General features: G+C 45.5%; 1 protein-coding gene and 1 non-coding gene across 2 annotated transcripts in view; one reads left to right on the top strand and one right to left on the bottom strand.

Annotated features, from left to right (window-relative positions):
* Positions 1-21,005, bottom strand: part of LOC138511185 (killer cell lectin-like receptor subfamily B member 1B allele A) — a 74,412-nt gene that overhangs the window by 15,570 nt on the left and 37,837 nt on the right. The window contains exons 4-5 of the mRNA XM_069626697.1: positions 18,178-18,326; positions 4,084-4,168 (exon numbers count right to left, since the gene is read on the bottom strand). Of these exons, the coding sequence (XP_069482798.1) occupies positions 4,084-4,168; positions 18,178-18,326 (234 nt within the window). The remainder of the gene's footprint in view (positions 1-4,083; positions 4,169-18,177; positions 18,327-21,005) is intronic.
* On the top strand, positions 8,812-8,918 carry LOC138512323 (U6 spliceosomal RNA). The gene has a single exon (XR_011281170.1). It is a non-coding gene; the product is annotated as a U6 spliceosomal RNA (small nuclear RNA).

Below are 21,005 nucleotides of genomic sequence, written 5' to 3'. Positions count from 1 at the left end.
GGATATGAGGGCCCCAAATGGGGCAATTGAGAGAGAAAGGCTGTAAACCCTAGAATGACCAACATGATGCACCTACTTCATGGGGTGAACATCTTCTCCACATTAGATTTAAATAAAGAGTATCATCAACTCGAACTACACTCTGAATCCCGATATATTACTACATTTTCCACACATCTGGGACTCTTATTACAAATGACTCAGTTTCGGAGTTTCCACCTCAGCTGACATCTTCCAGAATGAAATACATGAAATAATTAAACACATCCCGCAATCCTTAAATTACATTGACGATATATTAGTATTTGGAGTGATACAAGAAGCACATGATGATGCACTCTGTCGAGTGTGCATGACATTAGAGGAAGCCAATCTCACTCTGAATGCGGCAAAATGTCAACTCAGTAAAACCCCACTGAAATTCTTCGGGCACATATTTTCACAGGATGGACTAAATTCTGACCCAGACAAGGTACAAGCCCTCATTGACACCCCAACACACACGTCAACATCTGCTGTGAGATCGTTTCTGGGCATGGCCAGCTATTGCACAAGGTATATACAAGATTTTGCCTCCGTAAGCACGCTGTTACACCTCCTCACAGGAAAAGGGCGATAATTAATGTGGTCACGAGACTGTGAGGAAGCGTTTCAAGAAATCAAAACGCGCATTTCCTCCACCTCATGCATGGTTTATTACAACCCAGACATGGAAACCGAATTGATTGTGAGCCCTGTCGTTCTAGGTGCTATCCTATCTCAGTTTAGACAGGGCTCTTCCTCCTACTCTTCCTGCCGCATTGTGGCATATGCAAGTTATAGCCTGTCTCAGGCAGAGTGCACATATTCCCAACCAGAAAAAGAAAGCCTGGCAGTTGATTTGGCCTGCGAGCACTGTAATCTGTTTTTATACGGCTGCAAGTTTACTATCGTCACTGCTCACCAGGCTCTCACAACCATACGGCAAATCAAACGCCAAGATGCCTCCTCGCATTGCACGCTGGGTACTCCGGCTACAGGAATACTCATTCACAATAATATATCAGCCAGGGAAGGACAACAACCCAGCTGAGTTCTTAACCAGGTACCCATTGCCAGCAAAAGAGGAAACACATTCCATCAAGGCAGACAAATACGTTAATTACATTGTAAGCAATTCTCTCCCCAATTTGTATACCATCCCTGAAATCCTCAACAGCTTGAAGCAAGACCCAGTGCTCATGCAAGACAAGGACATAGTGTTCTCAGGGAAATGGCATAAATTGAATAAAAGCTAATCGCCCATTCCCGAAACAGAACAGAAACTGCTCAGAACATTTTATCTACTCAGACATGTACTGACCATCTTGCTGCCAGGACTATTGTTGAAAGCCCTCGCAGGACAAGGCCACAGTGTTGAATGATCCAGGGTCGCAGAAGACGCTGCCGGATGACACGTAATACATTTGTTACGTGCACGCTACCGAACCTATAAAATCGGAGGTTCGGACCCTCTGCGGCAAAGCCTTTGCAGGACAAAGCCGCAGTGTTAAATGAATCAGGTGTTTGGCAACAAAGGAGTCAACGGCGCAGACAGTGAGTGCGAACAATTCACACTCCTATCTCCGTCCACCAGGTAAGAAGTTGGGGAGTTTGTTTGTTCTGCGCTTCTTAGCCCCTGCGGCTTGTCCACCCCACCCCTACCAGATTCCCACTTGCGCTGTCCCCTCCGACCCCCTCTTGAGATCCCCTCACCCCTTCCTTCTTAGTCCCCTCCTGCGTCCTCTCCCTGCGTGGTCCTTCACATTTCCTTGATTGCGTGTGCTTCCTCGCCCTTCGATCCTTGACTGTTGCACGCGTCCGTCCACCCGCCCACGTGGTCTCTTGAAATGCAGATTGCGTGCGCTTCCGTGCCTCTTCCTTCCTCAGCTTTGCTCGTGACTTACGTGACCCCTCTCAATCTTCGATCACGTGTGCCTCTGCACCACTTCCATCCTTGGCTCCGCTCAGACGCGGCGCGTCCCCGACTCCCGTGGGCCCTCGCAATCTACGATCGCATGTGCCACCTCGCCACTTCCACCCTTGGCTTTGCTCGCGACTTGCGTGCCCCTCACAATATTCAATCGTGTGTGCCTCCACACCACTGTCATTCTTTGCTTGAGCGGCACGTCCCTGACCTGCGTGTTTCCTCGTATTTTTTGACCGCATGTGCTTCCGCACCAGTTCTAGCCATGACTGCGCGTCTCCGATGTGCGCGGTTCCCTCACAATCTTCGATTGCGTGTGCCTCTGCACCACTTCCATCGTACACTTGCGCCTGCACATCCACTGCCCATGTGGTCCCCTACACTCCTTGATTACACATCCCTCCTCCCCCGTTACATCTATGCCATGCTCACGCCTGCACGTCCTTAGCCCGCTTGGTCCTTTGCCATCCTGATTGCATGGGTTCCTCGCACTCTCCATCCTTGGCTACATTCGCACTGGCGCTCCTTTGACCGCATGGTGCCCCGCAGCTCTTCATCGTGTGTGCCTCGCACCCTCCCTTCTCCAGCTCGCCAGTACCCACGCGCTCCCTTAATGTCCTTGCTCTCCTGCAGGGTTTACCCATGCCTTCACCTGACCCATCCCTCCTCCCAGCCTATTCCCTGTCCTTTGGGTTTTGCTCTGTGTTCCGCTGTGCTCTTCCTTCCTCTTGGATCGCTTCACCGACTGCTCTGTTTTTTTGGTGTCTTGCCTGTGCTCTGCTGTATGCTTCCTTCTTCTAGATTTCTTTCATCGACTGCTCTGTTTTCTTGATGTCCTGGTAACCTGACTGTTGTTTACCTTACTGCCCTCTGTTCAGTTGTGCTTGTCCTTTTGAGCTCTTATTCTTTTTCAGCTTAACTTCACTATTAACTATTTGTTCTGTCTCGTTCCGTCTCGTCTGTTTGCACCCCCTCTTTGTGTCTGACCCCAGTGTCTCCCCCTCTTTTATTGTCCGTTCTTTTTCCCCTCTCCTCACCTCCACCCCTCTTCCTCTCTCCTCTTTTCCCCACCACCTCTATGGTGCTCTTGGTTTTTACTATCTTCTTTAACTGCTTCTCTATTGGCTATTCTTCTCTTCTCACTAAGTCTGGTAAGAAGAGGTTCAAGAATGATATCCTGGTCTCCAACCCAGGCCTCCCTATTGCTGATACCTATACCAGTGCTTCCTCCAGACAGACCCTCACTGACATCCTCTTTGTCGTTCCCTAATCAGACCTATGGACTCTTCATATGGTCTCTGTGCTCTCTCCCTTTTCTTCCTCTCCCATTAATGGTGGCACCTGGTGGGAGGCCCTCCTGGCCCCCTTCCACTCCTCTAAGATCATCATTAATGTCTACCTGAATGGCACCGTCTTGGTCCAAGGACCTCGGGCCAACCTCCTCCTCTTTGACAGACGCTTCCAGCACCTTATCAATTTCCTTTCCTCTCCTGCTGTCTCACCTCTTCGGCTTCCTTGCCTCCCCCTTATACCAGTCCCTCCTCGTCCTTGGCTATCTTGCTGTTACAGAGATTTCTCAGAAATTTGCTAATTCCCTCTACATTAGAGACCCACAGCAAATTTTTACCTGGAGAGAGCGAGACCCTTTTTCCCACTCTCTCATGAATTTTAATGTGTGAAGCCCGCCTCTGGCTCCAGGGTGTCTGGCAGGGGCAGGAAGCAAGGGAGGTGCCCACTCATTCAAGACTAAAGCTAAATTGTGGCTTATAGCGCAGGACTTGCAAAGCCACCACCACTTGTATTGATCTTCTCAATCATTACTGATTTCCGGCCGTCTTGCTTGCTCAGTTGTACCACTCTGACCAATACCTGTAATTTTCTTGTACATTTTCTGGTAAATATCTTGTAAGCTTTGTTTGTATATGTAATGTTATCTATCCCTGTATACTATGTATCTGTAACCTCAAGAAATGCACCCAGATGCCTTTGGGCCAGGCGCGCTATATAAGTAAATAAAATACAAATACAAATTACAAAAACTGATACTTTACAGCCACCCATCTTTTCTAGATGCACAGGAGCACAGCTTAAGGTGTCAGTCATTTACACTGTCATTTGGTGTCATATCATTTACTTACATGAAACCTGTACTATTGTACCAGATGAAATTAGGTTTTTTGTAACGGCTCCAACCCACATAGGCTCAGATATATCCTGGAACACCTGAAAAACACAATATGAGACACGTTGTTGCCATGGAGGGAGTCCAGTAGTGAGGTATGAAACACAGATGCAGATTTCTGTCAGGTGTTGGAGGGAAGGTTGGTATGAGATGGCGTAGACATAGTGGTATCATTTCACTTCTACTTGACATGCCTGAAAATAATCAAAGATCTGCTGTTTTGATTAGTCCAGTACCTGCAGTAAATAAAAAAAGATGTTGTGAAATCCGTGCCCTTCCTGATGCTGACCTCATCCCAAATGGCATCAACATTCAGCCTGGACATTTCGATTTAAAATCTCACCCAACATGGTGGGAAGTCAAGGGGCTTGGGCCCTGTCTTGTGTGGTCTTCCTAATCATCTGTAACAGCTGAAAGTTTACTGTGTTGTGGAAGTCCGGTATGTATGCAGGGGTATTGAGTGCACATGATGGCTCTGGTCTCAGGATTGGCACAACATGCACTAAATACCAACATGTAATCTTCATTGGCGAGTCTAGCTTAATTCACCAAACACGGTCAGGTCTATCCGGCATTGCGTCTTGAGGTGCTCCATCTCTAATCAATAGGATTGTAATGAGCCAAACTATTCTGTGACAAGAATTTCACGTATTTGATCTTTAGATGTCAAAGTTCCTTTAGGCTCTATAAAGAGTCCTATTCTGTCTAAATCGATCAAGCTTGTTCGGTTGCAAATCGATGTTAGAGGCCAGCATAGTAGTCATTCTTAAGACAGTAGAAGAGCCGCCATGCAGAGAGTCACATGGCTGCATAGAGGAAATAACAGTCTCATTTTCATGCAGGTGTAATTTGGTACGGGCACCTCCTTCAATACAAAAAAGGCATTCGACTGATTGGCCCCTGATGTTGCTGCACTACCTGAAATGCTTTAATATAGGGTCGATATTAATTCCATATCTAATCAAATATGCCCTTTGCTTTCTTTTCCTGATGATGCCATGGAGACAAATAGTGGCAAAGGATACATTAGTTAAGTAAACAAAAAAGTAGTTAGAAACTATCAACAGTCACATGTGTAGTACACATAGGATTTTGAACGATTTATTACACACAATATCAATTTATTCAATTTAAAAAACAACAGAACTATCTGTTGTCACACTTAATTTCAATTCTAAAACACAGTCTAAAACATGAATTCATGTTCGTGACACAATAAACCTAGATGAGGTAGGATGAAGTGTATACAATTGACACTTTTAGTTAGTGACACAATTAGAAGTATTCACCACCTTAATGTTGTCAGAACCCTACTGTTGAGTTATAAACTAGTCCCTGGTTGAAACCTATATCGGGATAGGATACTACAGTGACAGATTTCTTTTACACAATTGGTTGGCGTCCAAATTGGAACAGGGACTTTTCTACATTGAATTGTCCCTTTTTTGAAAAAGGTTGAAAGATGGGATTGGCTACAACATTTTGAGGACTTGACACAGTTGAAGAGTGCTGCACATATGCTGGTAGACAGATGTTATGATTTTAAGGCTTCACAAACGTATCTGCTCCTCTGCCCTTCTCCAGGCATGAGTAGATTTATGCTGCGGACCCGTATTAAATCGACTCCCCGTCTTGTCTGTGGTAGGATCTGAATTAAAACTACCTACAGACAGGAGTTCCTGCCAGATCTGTAAGATACTAAATGTGGCTGAAATAGGGAGACACGTATTGACGGAATGTAAAGAGCTTGGACCAGTTCATACGTGCAATTTAGGAAAATATGTTCATAAGCTTGAAAATATACAGAGTGAGGCCTTCTGGGGGTACTCCTTAAACACCAATAATAAGGGAGCACAGGTTGCACTCCATAGGGTTTGGAAAGAGGTAACCAAACACCTAAATGGAGAATGTGATACGTGAAAGGAAATGTGCAAAGAATGTTTTCTTATGAAAATAACATTTTCTATCTTGAATTTTAGGATTTGATATGATATGATACATGGTTTTATAGGGAATTATTAAATTTGAAAATGTATTGTACTGTTTATTATCCCGTATATATTGTATTGTATTAGCTGCTGGATATATTGTATTATTCTTGTTTTATGAAATTGTGTTTTTAATTGTATGTGAAAAGTTTATATATACACTAAATGACATTAAATTAAATAACAACAATACTATAGGGTAGGCACAGCAAATATTGGTCGGCTTGTTTTTTACTGTTCAAAGAGCCAAGCACAAAATGGGCTTAATAGTACCTGCAGAATGGATAGGTACGTAGAGCGGCAAGATGCCCTTCCATGATTAATGTGGTTGTAATGACGCAGTGTGTTACAAAGAGGCGCAAGATGCCCTTCTATGCTTCATGTGGTTGTAATGACGCAAGCTGTTACAAAGAGGCGCAAGATGCCCTTCCATGCTTCATGTGGTTGCAATGAGAGGCACAAGATGCCCTTCCATTCTTAATGTGGTTGTAATGACGCTGAGTGTTACAAAGAGGTGCAAGATGCCCTTCCATGCTTCATGTGGTTGTAATGACGCAGGGTGTTACAAAGAGGCGCAAGATGCCCTTTCATGCTTCATGTGGTTGTAATGACGCAGGGTGTTACAAAGAGGCGCAAGATGCACTTCCATGCTTCATGTGGTTTTAATGATGCAGGGTGGTACAAAGAGGCGCAAGATGCCCTTTCATGCTTCATGTGGTTGTAATGAGAGGCGCAAGATGCCCTTCCATGCTTAATGTGGTTGCAATGACGCAGGGTGTTACAAAGACGCGCAAGATGCCCTTCCATGCTTCATGTGGTTGTAATGAGAGGCGCAAGATGCCCTTCCATGCTTAATGTGGTTGTAATGACGCTTAGTGTTACAAAGAGGCGCAAGGTGCCCTTTCATGCTTCATGTGGTTTTAATGACGCAGGGTGGTACAAAGAGGCGCAAGATGCCCTTTCATGCTTCATGTGGTTGTAATGACGCAGGGTGTTACAAAGAGAAGCAAGATGCCCTTCCATGCTTCATGTGGTTATAATGACATAGGGTGGTACACAGAGGCGCAAGATGCCCTTCCATGCTTCATGTGGTTGTAATGACGCAGGGTGTTACAAAGAGAAGCAAGATGCCCTTCCATGCTTCATGTGGTTATAATGACATAGGGTGGTACACAGAGGCGCAAGATGCCCTTCCATGCTTCATGTGGTTGTAATGACGCAGGGATATAGCTTGTGTCTGATACACGTGAAGGACCCCGCAGAAGAACTGGGGCTTATGCTTGAAGCTGCTGCTCTTTTAAAGCAAGCGCGTGGCAGGGTTTGAAAGGCAGCAGATAGCACAAGAGAGAGTGTGCGCGTGTGCGCGTGTGCGTGTGTCTGTGTGTATGCAAATCACCAGTCAGCCAGGGCCTGCTGGGAGCCCATTCCGCCAGGCCCACCGGCTTTTGGACAGCTCCCAGATGGTTGGAGAAGGACCAGGCTGGGTTGGGCCACGAAGCAGAGGCCGAGCCGTTCCCTGGTGCGCTTTCTGGAAATGTCTCCCTCATTTGGAAATGTGCCCCTCAGTTGCTGAGGTCCCGAGAAGGCTCGCCTGCGGCGCTCACCAGAGAGGTCTCTGGCCGATCGTGGCCGATCAGGGACGTGAAGGGCTGCCCTGGGACTGTGTCCAACACAAGCCAACCCCCACCCATTGAAGGACAGGACGCACACATGCATAGAAATCATCTGCTGCTTGTTGGGGCCTTCTGGAGGGATCCCTACTGGTGGTGCTTCAAGATGGCGCCTGGTGTTTCCTTGTTGTGCAACCGGGCCTGCCCCACATAAAATCAAAAGTCTTTTGCGAGCAGTGAAGGCCAAGAGAATTTAAATGTAATTCAAAGAAACAAAGCACAGAGTTGGGAGCCCAGCTGGATGGGAGTGGAACCCACACCCTTGTGACTCCTAGTCAGGCGCCTTATCCATTGCACCACTGGCCCCCTCTTACCCTTGGTGCCCTCCTTTAGCTCCTAGTGCTGTTCTTCAAGGTGCCTTTCTGAAGCAGGAGCCGCTGCAGTGCCTGCTGTCCTGATTTTGTAACACACAAGGCTCACGTCCTGGCACAGTTGATAAAAGCAGGCGACAGGCAGCCAATACCTGTTGTAAGAGGCTTCCTGGCCCTACCAAAGGAAAGCAGACCCGGCGGGACTTTGAAGCCACCGTCGCTGAAGCCAGCAGCCAAACGGAAACTTACATCGGTTTGAAAATGCATCTCTGGCTTGAAGGCGGCGGCAGCAGCAATCCGGAGCTCTCGGGGGTCCGCGCACTAGGCCGCTGCCTCACCTTGCCTTATCCTGGAACTCAACAGGGCCCCCCCAAGCAAACCCTCACAGGCCCTCTGGCTTTTCTCTGGCTTGTGGGACTATTGTGATGCGTCCAGGCACACAGCACCCAGGCATTATGACGGGAGGTGGCACTTTGCATGCAGCCTGGACCATGATCCTTTCTTCCTGCATTGCAATAGCCAAGCACACGGAACCTTTCCTTTTGGGCCAAACCAGCAGCGAGGAAGCTTGGGTCATTGGTCTTTGCCTCTTGGTTTCATACCGGCCCCAGAACCAAACAGTTTTTTGCCAAAGTTAGAGCATAACAAGTCAACCTAGGTCAAAAGGCAGCCGATGCGGTGGCTTTTATACACTGGCCAGTTCAGCCCCAAGTGTGTGCTCGCTTCGGCAGCACATATACTAAAATTGGAACGATACAGAGAAGATTAGCATGGCCCCTGCGCAAGGATGACACGCAAATTCGTGAAGCGTTCCATATTTTTAGACACGTGCGTGCCAGGACAGAAATACCTTTTATTGACAGAATAAAAGGGGCCCCGCTCCCGTGCTCGTCTTGTGCTTGCTTGCTGCCGCGAAGCCCTTCCCGTTTCTCTTGATCTCTCTATGCTGCATCGAGAGCGGCTGCCTTATCCTCTGCTGGCTGCTCATTTCTATATAGCGCTGCCGTCTGACCCACCTCTAGGGGCTCATGGCAAAGAGCGCACAGCCCCTCAAGCTTCACTGCTTCTAGGCCCTACTCTTCATTGGAGCTGGCTGCCTCTGGGTGTGTGATCTTCCATGCTTCATGTGGTTGTAATGACGCTTAGTGTTACAAAGAGGCGCAAGATGCCCTTTCATGCTTCATGTGGTTGTAATGACGCAGGGTGTTACAAAGAGGCACAAGATGCCCTTCCATGCTTCATGTGGTTATAATGACATAGGGTGGTACAAAGAGAAGCAAGATGCCCTTCCATGCTTCATGTGGTTATAATGACATAGGGTGGTACAAAGAGAAGCAAGATGCCCTTCCATGCTTCATGCGGTTGTAATGACGCAGGGCTATAGCTTGTGTCTGATACATGTGAAGGACCCTGCAGAAGAAATGGGGCTTATGCTTGAAGCTGCTGAGAGATTTCACTCTGGTGTGCAGATGAACTGGAGTAAATCCCCCATAGATCCGCTAGCTGGCCTGGCGGAGGGGACACTGCCCCGACTCCTCCTTAAAACAGAAACCTGTGTCACTCTGATACTTGTTGGTTGTCATCCGCGGGGTGCTAGAGGTCCCTGTCGTGTAATATCCTTAATGTACTGGATGGTCTTAAAAGCCCAAGAAGTTTTGGATCACACTCCCCTTGCCACTAATGCTACAGAAATCACTCTGCAAAATGGTGGAGCTTTGCAAACTATTACATTATTTTTCTAACAAACCATGTTTTACACAGTGGATAAAATCGTGAAGAACCTTAAGAAATTGAATGAAAGGAGGAGTTTAAAGCTACCATTGATTTGTATTATCTTTCTGCAAAGCTGCAATAATACTTCACTCAGTGGCTATTAGATGACTGGACGGGCAAAACCAGACTATTTCCACTGACTCTATAACCTCGAGACCTGAGATCCCTAATGGGGGACACAAAGGGGGTCTCTGGCTGCCCAATAGTGGTTCACATAATGCGGGAAATTGGGAGGAGGGTCCTAGGGCAGCTGGGGAAGACACACTGATCCCATATGAATGAACTTGACTAACGTAGGGGGGCTACGCAGTGCTTCATTTGTGGGGATGTTGGCCAGGGCTCACCCCTAGAACTTATTTCCGAGCCCTGGCATTTATTTTCTCACACTCAGTCTGATTAAAATGTGGTGTTTTGGGCACTTTATTATTTAAACTCTCATTCAGTAGTTGTCACACAACAAGGAACAATAGTGTGCACTGGGTGCAGTCTCTGCCCCCTTGGCCGGTTCATTGTTATTCCTGACCCTAATGACCCAGATGGGCGTGGCGGGGCCAAGTTTCATGTATAGCAATGATTCGGAAGGGGACAGTGCTGGGTGTTCTCGTCATCCTGCATGACAATAGTGCTGCTCTGCTTCTGCAGTGTGGGTTGACAATAAGAGGACAGTCACCAGCCTGCAGCACCAACACAGGGGCAAAGCCAGGGGAAAGGCCACTGCCTAAGAGGAGCGTCTGCCATCAGCGCCACACTAGGCACATTTATTGCGCTGCAGTGTGTGACAGGCAGGTCCCTCAGTTCAGGAATGATGTTTCCTGCATTTGTCAAATAATGTACCATAGGAGGAAAGCATGTTTACTTTGTTTTCTGCGGATAGGTGATCAACATGTCCCACTTGCCACCTATTGAATGCGAGAAAAAGTCAACAATGACGATGTGTTTAAAGAATCACTCAAACTTTGGCCTTAAACTACTGTGTTATGTCATTTTATGTCGATCGGTATCTATAAATTGCACCTCTGCCATGGGTAGTGTATCCATCACCCACAATAGCCTGTAGGAGCTGCGGGTGTTACCCTAAATATGCTCATACTTTGGGGTACAGCCGTGGATGGTGGTACCAGTGGGCTGGGAGTTAACTGCACGGATGTGTCCCGGATGTGCTGGAAAATATTTGGGCCCTGAAACATATTTTTTTACAAATTAAGCACTGGGGCTGTGTCTGAAACACTGGGAGAGGTGGGGAGTGACCTCCTGCCATGACATATTTGAGGAAGGCCAGTTACCACTATTCTAGCCCCTTAGAATCTGGCATGGTTTTCTAGCGGGAAACGCCCTTGCACCCGCCTGATTGGACCAGCTTGAGACTCTGGCTGACATTGCCAGAGGAACCAACAGACACTCTCTAGCGAACGGCTCACTTTGACTCGGGGAAATGAGAGATTACCACTTCATATAAGGCACTCTAGGCAACTGTCCATACTCAGACACTTAAAGCTGGGCATATCCGAGAGTCAGACTCGGGTTTCAAGTGGACATCGTCTAAAAGACAGGAACCTGTGTACATGTATGTAAAGTTGCAAAATGTACTGTTATATTTTAATTAATGAACACATTCTTTAAAATATATTGCTGCGTTAGCAGATGAAATCTGCTGTAAGCACTTGCGGCTGATAACCATCACAGCCATGGATGCAATGAGAATGATGCTCACTCTACGAAAGTACAGACCCGTACAGAAATGGGGTGCTATTGTGGGAGGGAACTTCAATTGCACAGTCAACCCCAAATTGGACAGGTCTGATAACAAGTTCAGAAGACCTGCACTGCCAGCAAAATTCTAAATAACCTCCTACAGTCTCTGAGCCTGAAAAGGGTGGAGAAAACTCCACGACTGTGCGCCTTTTGGTATAGTTGCTTTATTATAGTAATCATTCTAAATCAGGTTTAATTACGGATGAGGAACGTACATATCTGGCAGTGAAAGAACCGGTTACACCACCAATGTATTTCCTGCCCAAAATACATAAAGCTTATAATAACATACCGGAAGGTCACCCAATCATGAGTGGGATTGGTTGGGTGACAGAGAACCTATCAGAATATCTAGACTCCATCCTCAAACCCAGGTCAAGCCTTTTAAAATCTGCAAATTGCATACAATCACAAGGAAGGATACTTTTTACCTAGCCACCTTAGACGTGAAGGCCCTTTACACATCCATACAACACAAATGGGCAATTACCACAATAGACTATACCTTCAGAAATGAGGCTGCCTCGTATTTTCACCAAATACAAATGCTAAAGGAAATGCTGAAACTCACAATGGACCTCAATGTATTCACTTTTGACAATTCCGCATACCAACATACTAAGGGGGTAGCCATGGGCACTGAACATGCTCCCGCCTTGGCTAATCTCTTCATGGGCATGCTGGAAGACAATGTAGTTTACCTTGACCCAGATTTCAGAGCGAAAATATTATTGTGGACACGGTATATAGACGATGGTTTTGTCATCTGGCAAGGCACGACAGAAGAATTCCAACAATGTATAACAAGACTGAATAAGAATTGCTACGATATCGAGTTTGTAGGGGAATGCAATGCCAACAAGATCAACTTTCTGGACCTTACAATTTACTCAGAGGGTAACAAACTTCAAACTTGGACCTTTAGGAAACAGACTGAAGTCAACTCCATTCTCCATGCAAGGAGTTGTCCCTATCAACCAACAATCAATAACATCCCACTGGGGGTAATACATTGGAACAAGACGTAACTGTCAAGAAGAGGCCAAATTTGATGAGGAATGTTCATTATTACAACACCGATTTAAAAGTAGAGGATATCCAAAGAAATGTGTGACGTCGGCATACAAGAAAACCAAGCTACTCAAACAGCACGAAACTCTGCAACCCAAGTTAGATAAAACTTCAGATAAACCCAGAGGCCTCTATTGTATAACACAGTACAGTACAGATCATCAGAAAGTGCTGCAAATACTGAAAAGACACTGGTATCTACTAAGACTTGATGACCACATTAAGCAACTGGTAGGGGATAAACCTCTAATGATTTACAAAAGAGCTGAGACATAAAATCAATATTCAGTCCATCATTAGTACCCAGACTGGAGCCAGACCACTTGGCTTCACAAGAATGACATTGGCTTTAGAAAGTGTGGTATGTGTTCCCAATGCAAGTATGCACATGACAAGACTACGGAATGTAAAGACATCAATGGTAGAACCTTAAAAATCAAACAAGGCATTAACTGCAAAACTAAATTTGTTATATACAGTACTATCTGTGTATACCTAAAGGTGTACATAGGCAGTACTAAGAGGGAACTAAGAATTAGAATATGCAGGCACGTAATGAATATTGCAAGCCAAGATCCTTCGGTGCCACTAGCCCAACATTGGCAAACTTTTCACCAAATGCCCATTAAATCTGATATTAGATTCATAGGGCTTCAGCATGGAACTCTGAATAAGAGAGGTGGGGACAGGGTGACAGCACTGCGGCAGCCTGAAGTTCGCATTATTGGTCTTCTTAACTCAACAGTAACAGGTATCATCAGTGACAATGAGATGGTGTCATTCCTGTAGTCGTATGAAACGGATCATGTAACTAGAAGTCTTTTGTCAAACTAGATAGATTTTATACATGACTAATTTGAACTAGCACTCAGAGTTTAAACGACGCTCCATTAAAATAAGGTATTACAGACCTTTCCAACTCTCTAATATGCTGAATGGGTATCCAATTAGTTGTTTGTATATAAAGGATGATAATGAGGAAATGGAAGTTAAACATTTAACCATTATTGCAGGTGAGGCTATAGGATCTGAGATTGCGCTTAATAAGCAGGCTCCAATTAGAACTAATTGGTGATACACATCAGTCATTATGACAGATTGGTGATACACATCAGGCATTATGACATTCAATAATCACTAATTATATAAAAAATGATAACTAAGCGTACGCACGTCCATGCGACAACACACTATAATTCATCTAAAATACTGCTTTCATGGGATTATACTTTGTGCATATATCCCAGCTTTTTCGGATAATAGCAGCATGAACTATTACGGTTTCCAAACCAACAAAATTGTGCACAAACATAGATTACATTAGCAAACAAGTTACTCAGCGTTTTCTGAAGATGGCGCCCGGCCTGTAGGGACTGGAGCCGTATAGGGAGCGCATGCACCATGGCAACGCAGGTACAACGTTGCCATGGATACCGCACATCAACAGTGTCTCAAAATGGCACTGGCTCGCGGGAATCCGTTTCAGCCGACGCGTGGGACAGGAGCTGCAGGGTAAGCACGCATTGTACTACTCTGTGCAGAACAAAATGATTAGCAGATTAGATGAATATTATGCTCCATTTATCAAACAATATATGATCAGGAACAAGATTTGTTGATTAACTAATGAACATAGACATAACTACGTAACACTCAGAGTTATCGAGTTTTCAGATGCTTATGATTTCTTTTGGACCATTTGGTGTTAATGAGATACTAGCCGATTAGTGGATCAAAGATCAGGCCATTGAAACTTTAAAGCTACAGATGAAAAAATATATATCCTACATGCTTACAGTGGATGTACCAATCAGTGATTAATTAGTATGGCATGAACATACGTATATGCATTGTATATATTGATTTTTTCACAGAAATGTGGACATTGGTATCTAACCCTTTTATGATTTGCCTGATAATCATCACGTGAACTTTTAGCTTAAAGAATTGCTGGTAAGCAACCCCATAGCTTGGAGAGTGTTCTACAAAAGTCTGGCTAACATACAATATTGTGCAATACATGAAATTAATGGATTCACAATTGGACTAACATACTTTTATTTATTTTTTGTTTTTTTTCTCCCTTCTTTCCTTTACTCTGTGTATTTGAACATTGTGCGTTGCTTTTTTTCTGGTGTTACTCTTTTGTTTTCTCCATCCCTCCATAATCCTCCCCTTCACCAACCCGCATTCTCTGTCATTTAATTATTTTCTTTGTTTTTGGGCAGCATCATGCTGGGTAGTATGGATTCATGTTATGATTTGTATCTCATCTGAACGAACTGTTCTGTATTTTGGATGTATCATTTTGTGTGGGCAGTATTAGCCCTGATTTGAGAAAGGCTTAGCCGCGCCGAAACACATGTAATCATGGGGAGGGCATTTGATTTAGAATGATTACTATAATAAAGCAACTATACCAAATGGCGCAGAGTCGTGAAGTTTTCTCCTCCTTTTTCAAGTAATTCATGACAGTTTGCGCTTTTTTACCGTCACACTCCAAAGACCTGCGACACTGAATCGAATTTGGTACACTATAACCAAATCCAAACGAACCAATTAGGGTTTGAAAGGAGTCGCCTGGCAGAGCAACTTTTCAATAAAGGCCTTTTTTCTGATAGTCTCTTAGCCTGGTTGACATTTGGAGGACGCTACACCCATCAAGTAGAGAGTTTTCGCATAATTCCACTCCATACAAAGTTTACACAAGGTTAGATTATTTATTCACGGGAGACGAATACATAAGAGAATTCAAGGAAGTGGAATATAAAACCAGAGTATTGTCAGATCATGCCCCATTAGTACTCAAGTGGTCAATAACAGCACCTAGACCGGCTATACCACCCTGGTGGCTACGCAGCTAAACCTTGTTAGACACGGCGTTCAGAGAGCACATGCGGAAACAGAGGAATTTCTCAAGATTAAGGAGGGCAGTGTCAGTTCAGTAGGAACAGTATGGGAAACATTTAAAGGGGTGAGCAGGGGAGCGATGATAGCCCAAGCAGGAGGGGTGCGCAAAATCATCACCACAGAACTGAACGAAACTGAACTAGAACTAGCAGAGATAGAGAAAAGGAACAGTCCACAGGAAGAGAATTGGGGCGAGGAAATCAGATTAAGACACAAGTGCATAACAAAATGGGACATGCGAAGCATTTAGAAAAAACACATGCAGAAGGGGATGAACCAGGCAAGTTGTTGGCATGGCTATGCAAGAATGATAGTAAGAAAATGCCAATACACACCGTACAGAACAAAGAGGGTACAGTGTACAATACACAAAGGGAGGTTGAAGTCCTTCCAGAGATGCAAGGAAAAATATAATCTTATTGAGTGGAACATTTTGACATACTTCCAACTCAGACACTGGGTTCTGGAGGCTCTGAATAAAGTTTGCACACTACAGGGAACTAGAAGCATTTGATAAATTAGTATTAGCGGATACTGGGCACTTCACAACTGATACCATCCACGTATCGGTCCAATTTGAATCCCAAAGGTCTCCCTTGCAGTAGAAATGCATCCCACTGGGAGGAGAATTGGTGAGGTGAGCATGTGGGATTTTCCCCTGATACCATACACATGATTCACAGAGCATACAACTGGAATCTGTGGCTGCTGGAGAATCTTAAATGATGCTAATGTGAACATCTGATGCACAACAATTTGCTCCAAGGCATCTCAAGGAAGTTCCAGGAATTTCCAGATTTACTCCAGTTTTATACTTTGTGAATCATGTACATGGTAGCAGGAGCACATCAGAGGTGGTGCGGGCTCCTAATTTGCTCCAGTTTTTGAATTGTGTATATTGTACCAGGAGCACATCAGAGGTGGTCAGGGCAGCTCCTGGTTTGCTCCAGTTTTTTACTTTGTGAATCATGTACATGGTAGCAGGAGCACATCAGAGGTGGTGCGGGCTCCTGATTTGCTCCAGTTTTATACTTTGTGAATCATGTATATTGTACCAGGAGCACATCAGAGGTGGTCAGGGCAGCTCCGGATTTGCTCCAGTTTTATACTTTGTGAATCATGTACATGGTAGCAGGAGCACATCAGAGATGGTGCGGGCTCCTAATTTGCTCCAGTTTTATACTTTTTGAATCGTGTATATTGTACCAGGAGCACATCAGAGGTGGTCAGGGCAGCTCCGGATTTGCTCCAGTTTTATAATTTGTGAATCATGTATATTGTACCAGGATGTTACGCGCAGCTTGGCACCTGCCCTCAGACCACTTACTTTGCTTCGCTGTCTCTTCTCACTGCCTCCCTGGTCCCGGCCTGCACCGGTCGACGTTACAGTCTTTTCCCGCTGTCCCCAGACAAGCTCTCCATGGAGGCTGCTTCAAAGGTCACCGCAACCATGGGCACTTCTCTGGCGGATAGCAGGTGCCCCGCAGCAATGTAGCCAGCTTCACAATTGTCCTACAGTATTTGCTGTTAACTTTGACTCCCTGGATTTTGTGTCTTGACCCTCTGCTTTGCCTGGAAACCTTGTCTCTGGATCTCCCTTGGATTGTGGTGCTTCTGGAACACTTTTGGGCGGATTATTTTGGTTTTACTTGGACATTTGGGATTTTGTCTCTGCTACCCTGGATTGTACTTTGGATTTGGATTTGATGTGTGACTATTGCATGCACTTTAGGATTGACCCTGGATCTATGCTTCCTCTCCTAATTTCCCTTGTCCTTTCCCTTTTGTGCCCTTGTGCTGTCTGGGATAGCCCGGCCTTTAGTTGTGGCCTTGTTGCGTTCGGGTCTAGTTTTCTCCTCCATTGGCCCATTTCCTGGAACTCCGCCCCGACTTCCTTTCGCCTGTGCAGGTACATCCATTTCTGTACCTTGTGTTTTTTGGGTTCTCTTCCCCGTCTATTGCTGAACTCCAGTCTGTTTCGTTGCAGCTGGGCTGGTCCTTGCCAGTACTCCTGTTTTGGTTTCCTTTTGGTTCATTGGCTGGTAAGGGTGCTTATCTTTGCCTCCTCTGGCTGCAACATGGGTATTGTTGGCCTGGAATGTGTTCGGAACACAGGCGCTCATCTGAGATGGTCAAGACCTTTCCTGATTTGCACCATTGCAAATCTTAGTGAATCAGACTCTATACCTTGAAGATATGAAGGGGTGGAGACAGGAGACGGGGTGTGATAAAGTGGGGGGAGGTGCATTGGCTTGGTGGGGCCTAGAACCGAAAGATGAGGCTTATATACATCACTGAGGCTGTGGTTGTGCTCTTTCCAGCACCTATACTGCGGCATCACAATGATGCTCTAAAGATCACCATCCCATGCACAACACACACAACAAGGGGCACAGTGGATATTTAAGACACCTGCTCCCACACTGATGTGTGAGTGAGTGTGTATGTGTGTGTGTGTGTGTGTGTGTGTAGTGTGGGCACACGCCCACACAGTATGAGCACTCTACAGCATTACATCCCCACATGAAAGGAACACATGCCCAGCATGGCATGTCTACAAAGGAATACACGTCACCTGATCAGTTTGATTCTTAATGATGGCCAGGTGAGCACCTCTGGCAAAGCAGTCAAACAGGCTGGAGCCCCAGTCTTTACTTTCCAAAGACGTGTAATAACATGTCCCATTTGCCAATGTCCAGCCCTCTGGACAGTACCAATGCAGTCCTAAAGGCAAAAGAAAATGCAATAGAATTTATAGCACACAATAATCAGACAAGACAATCTGTAAAAACAAATGTTGTTCCCACAAAACCTATCGGCTTCCTGCTTTAAAGATTTAGCTGTGTGAGAGGATATGGCAGGGGCATCTTGCATAAGGAGTCTGACTGGTTGCCAGAAGGACTATAGCTGCCTCATAGATACACAATCCACGTTGTCATGCAGAGAGAGTCAGCCAGAGATGAAGAGCCTTGACACCATACACAAATCACAGAGTTGCACAGTGGGCCGGATCTTCACAGGCAGATCCCATCTCAAGATCACAAAATGTCCACAGCAAGTGTCCCTGGAAACACTCAACCCGCAACACACACCAAACCCACACACATCTTTGCTACAGTGCAGCAAGCAACACATTGCAATTCATGGCACCATTCATCAATTTCATCTCCATCCTCTTGATGGAAATGGACACACTCTTTCTGATATGAGATTGAAACATATGGATGTGCTTCTAAAGATTGCACTGTCATCGAGGGACACATCCAAACCCTGGAGCTGGTTGCCCACTTATGGAAATAATCCTTCAGGAGAGAACACAATGGCTGGCGAATCAGCTGACTCAGAGCTCCGAGTCAGATGGCAGAGCTCATTGCCAGCCTTTTCATTGGGTCACACAGCGCTCTAAAGCAGACATTCAGGTTACAGAGCCAAACTGCAGAGCTCATTGCCAGCCTTTAGCAATACTCCAACAACAGAGAAAACAATGGCTGGGTCATTGGGTCACACAGCGCCCTAAAGCAGACATTCAGGTGACAGAGCCAAACTGCAGAGCTCATTGCCAGCCTTTAGCAATAATCCAACAACAGAGAAAACAATGGCTGGGTCGTTGGGTCACTCAGCGCTCTAAAGCAGACATTCAGGTGACAGAGCCAAACTGCAGAGCTCATTGCCAGTCTTTAGCAATAATCCATCTGCATAGAAAACAATGGCTGGTTCATTGGGTCACACTCACACAGCGCTCTAAAGCAGACATTCAGGTGACAGAGCCAAACTGCAGAGCTCATTGCCAGCCTTTAGCAATACTCCAACAACAGAGAAAACAATGGCTGGGTCATTGGGTCACACAGCGCCCTAAAGCAGACATTCAGGTTACAGAGCCAAACTGCAGAGCTCATTGCCAGCCTTTAGCAATAATCCAACAACAGAGAAAACAATGGCTGGGTCATTGGGTCACACTCACACAGCACTCTAAAGCAGACATTCAGGTGAGAGAGCCAAACTGCAGAGCTCATTGCCGGACTCCAGAAAGAATCCATCAGCAGAGAAAACAATGGCTGGTTCATTGGGTAACGCAACGCTCTAAAGCAGACATTCAGGTGACAGAGCCAAACTGCAGAGCTCATTGCCAGCCTTTAGCAATAATCCATGTGCATAGAAAACAATGGCTGGTTCATTGGGTCACACTCACTCAGCGCTCTAAAGCAGACATTCAGGTGACAGAGCCAAACTGCAGAGCTCATTGCCGGACTCCAGAAAGAATCCATCAGCAGAGAAAACAATGGATGGTTCACTGGGTAACGCAACGCTCTAAAGCAGACATTCAGGTGACAGAGCCAAACTGCAGAGCTCATTGCCAGCCTTTTCATTGGGTCACACAGCGCTCTAAAGCAGACATTCAGATGCCAAACTGTAGGGCTCATTGCCAGCCTTTAGCTATAATCCATCAGCAGAGAAAACAATGGCTGGTTCATTGGGTCACACTCACTCACCGCTCTAAAGCAGACATTCAGGTGACAGAGCCAAACTGCAGAGCTCATTGCCGGACTCCAGAAAGAATCCATCAGCAGAGAAAACAATGGATGGTTCATTGGGTCACACTCACACAGCGCTCTAAAGCAGACATTCAGGTGACAGAGCCAAACTGCAGGGCTCATTGCCTGACTCCAGAAAGAATCCATAGTAGTGGGACTATACCACGACCAAAAACTATAAAAATTTATTTTGCTAGTTTTTTTCTCAAATCTTACCACCAAAATGTCAGTCAGTCATTTGGCTTTTATTCGGTATTGGCCTTCAAGCATAACATATACAAATTACAGATTGATAAAACAGATGAAAAACATACAATGCATATAAAAAGATTCATGTGACCATAAAAATACAGAACAACAAAAAAAACAGGACCGAAGAAGGTTCAACTTCATCATCTCCCTTTTACCCGCTGGCCCCAATCTTAATATCACCTTGTTTCAAAGCTTTGCTTCTCTGTAGCCGTGCTCTAAAAATGGAACGTGAGGTTCAAAAAATAACATTTAAAGAAGGCACTGGCTTTGATATGATATGATATGGCATTTATAACGCGCCTATACACAAGTGTTTCAATGCACGCCAAGGCAAGGGAGGGGAAACAGAAGGAAGACAGAGACAACGATCCTACTAGGCCAGATGACATTGAGATTGTGCAAGCACAGGGGAGGTGGGAAGGGGAAAGGTGCAGGGGGGACGGGGGGGGCAGTGCGGTACATAGGGTAACAGTAAAATAAATAAGGCAATAAATAATAAAGTGCGGCCAGCTGGTGGCAAGTGCAAGAGTAAGTGCAGACATCAGGTGTCAAGTGCTAGTAGGGGCTGTAGGGATGCAGAAACAGTCCCTGAGAGCAAGGGATGCCAAGGGGTCAGTGC

This window comes from Ambystoma mexicanum, chromosome 6p (assembly GCF_040938575.1).
Source record: "Ambystoma mexicanum isolate Mex_15411 chromosome 6p, UKY_AmexF1_1, whole genome shotgun sequence".
Lineage (NCBI taxonomy): Eukaryota > Metazoa > Chordata > Amphibia > Caudata > Ambystomatidae > Ambystoma > Ambystoma mexicanum.
The sequence above is the reverse complement of the archived record's forward strand: the minus strand, read 5'-3'. Positions and strand labels throughout refer to the sequence as shown.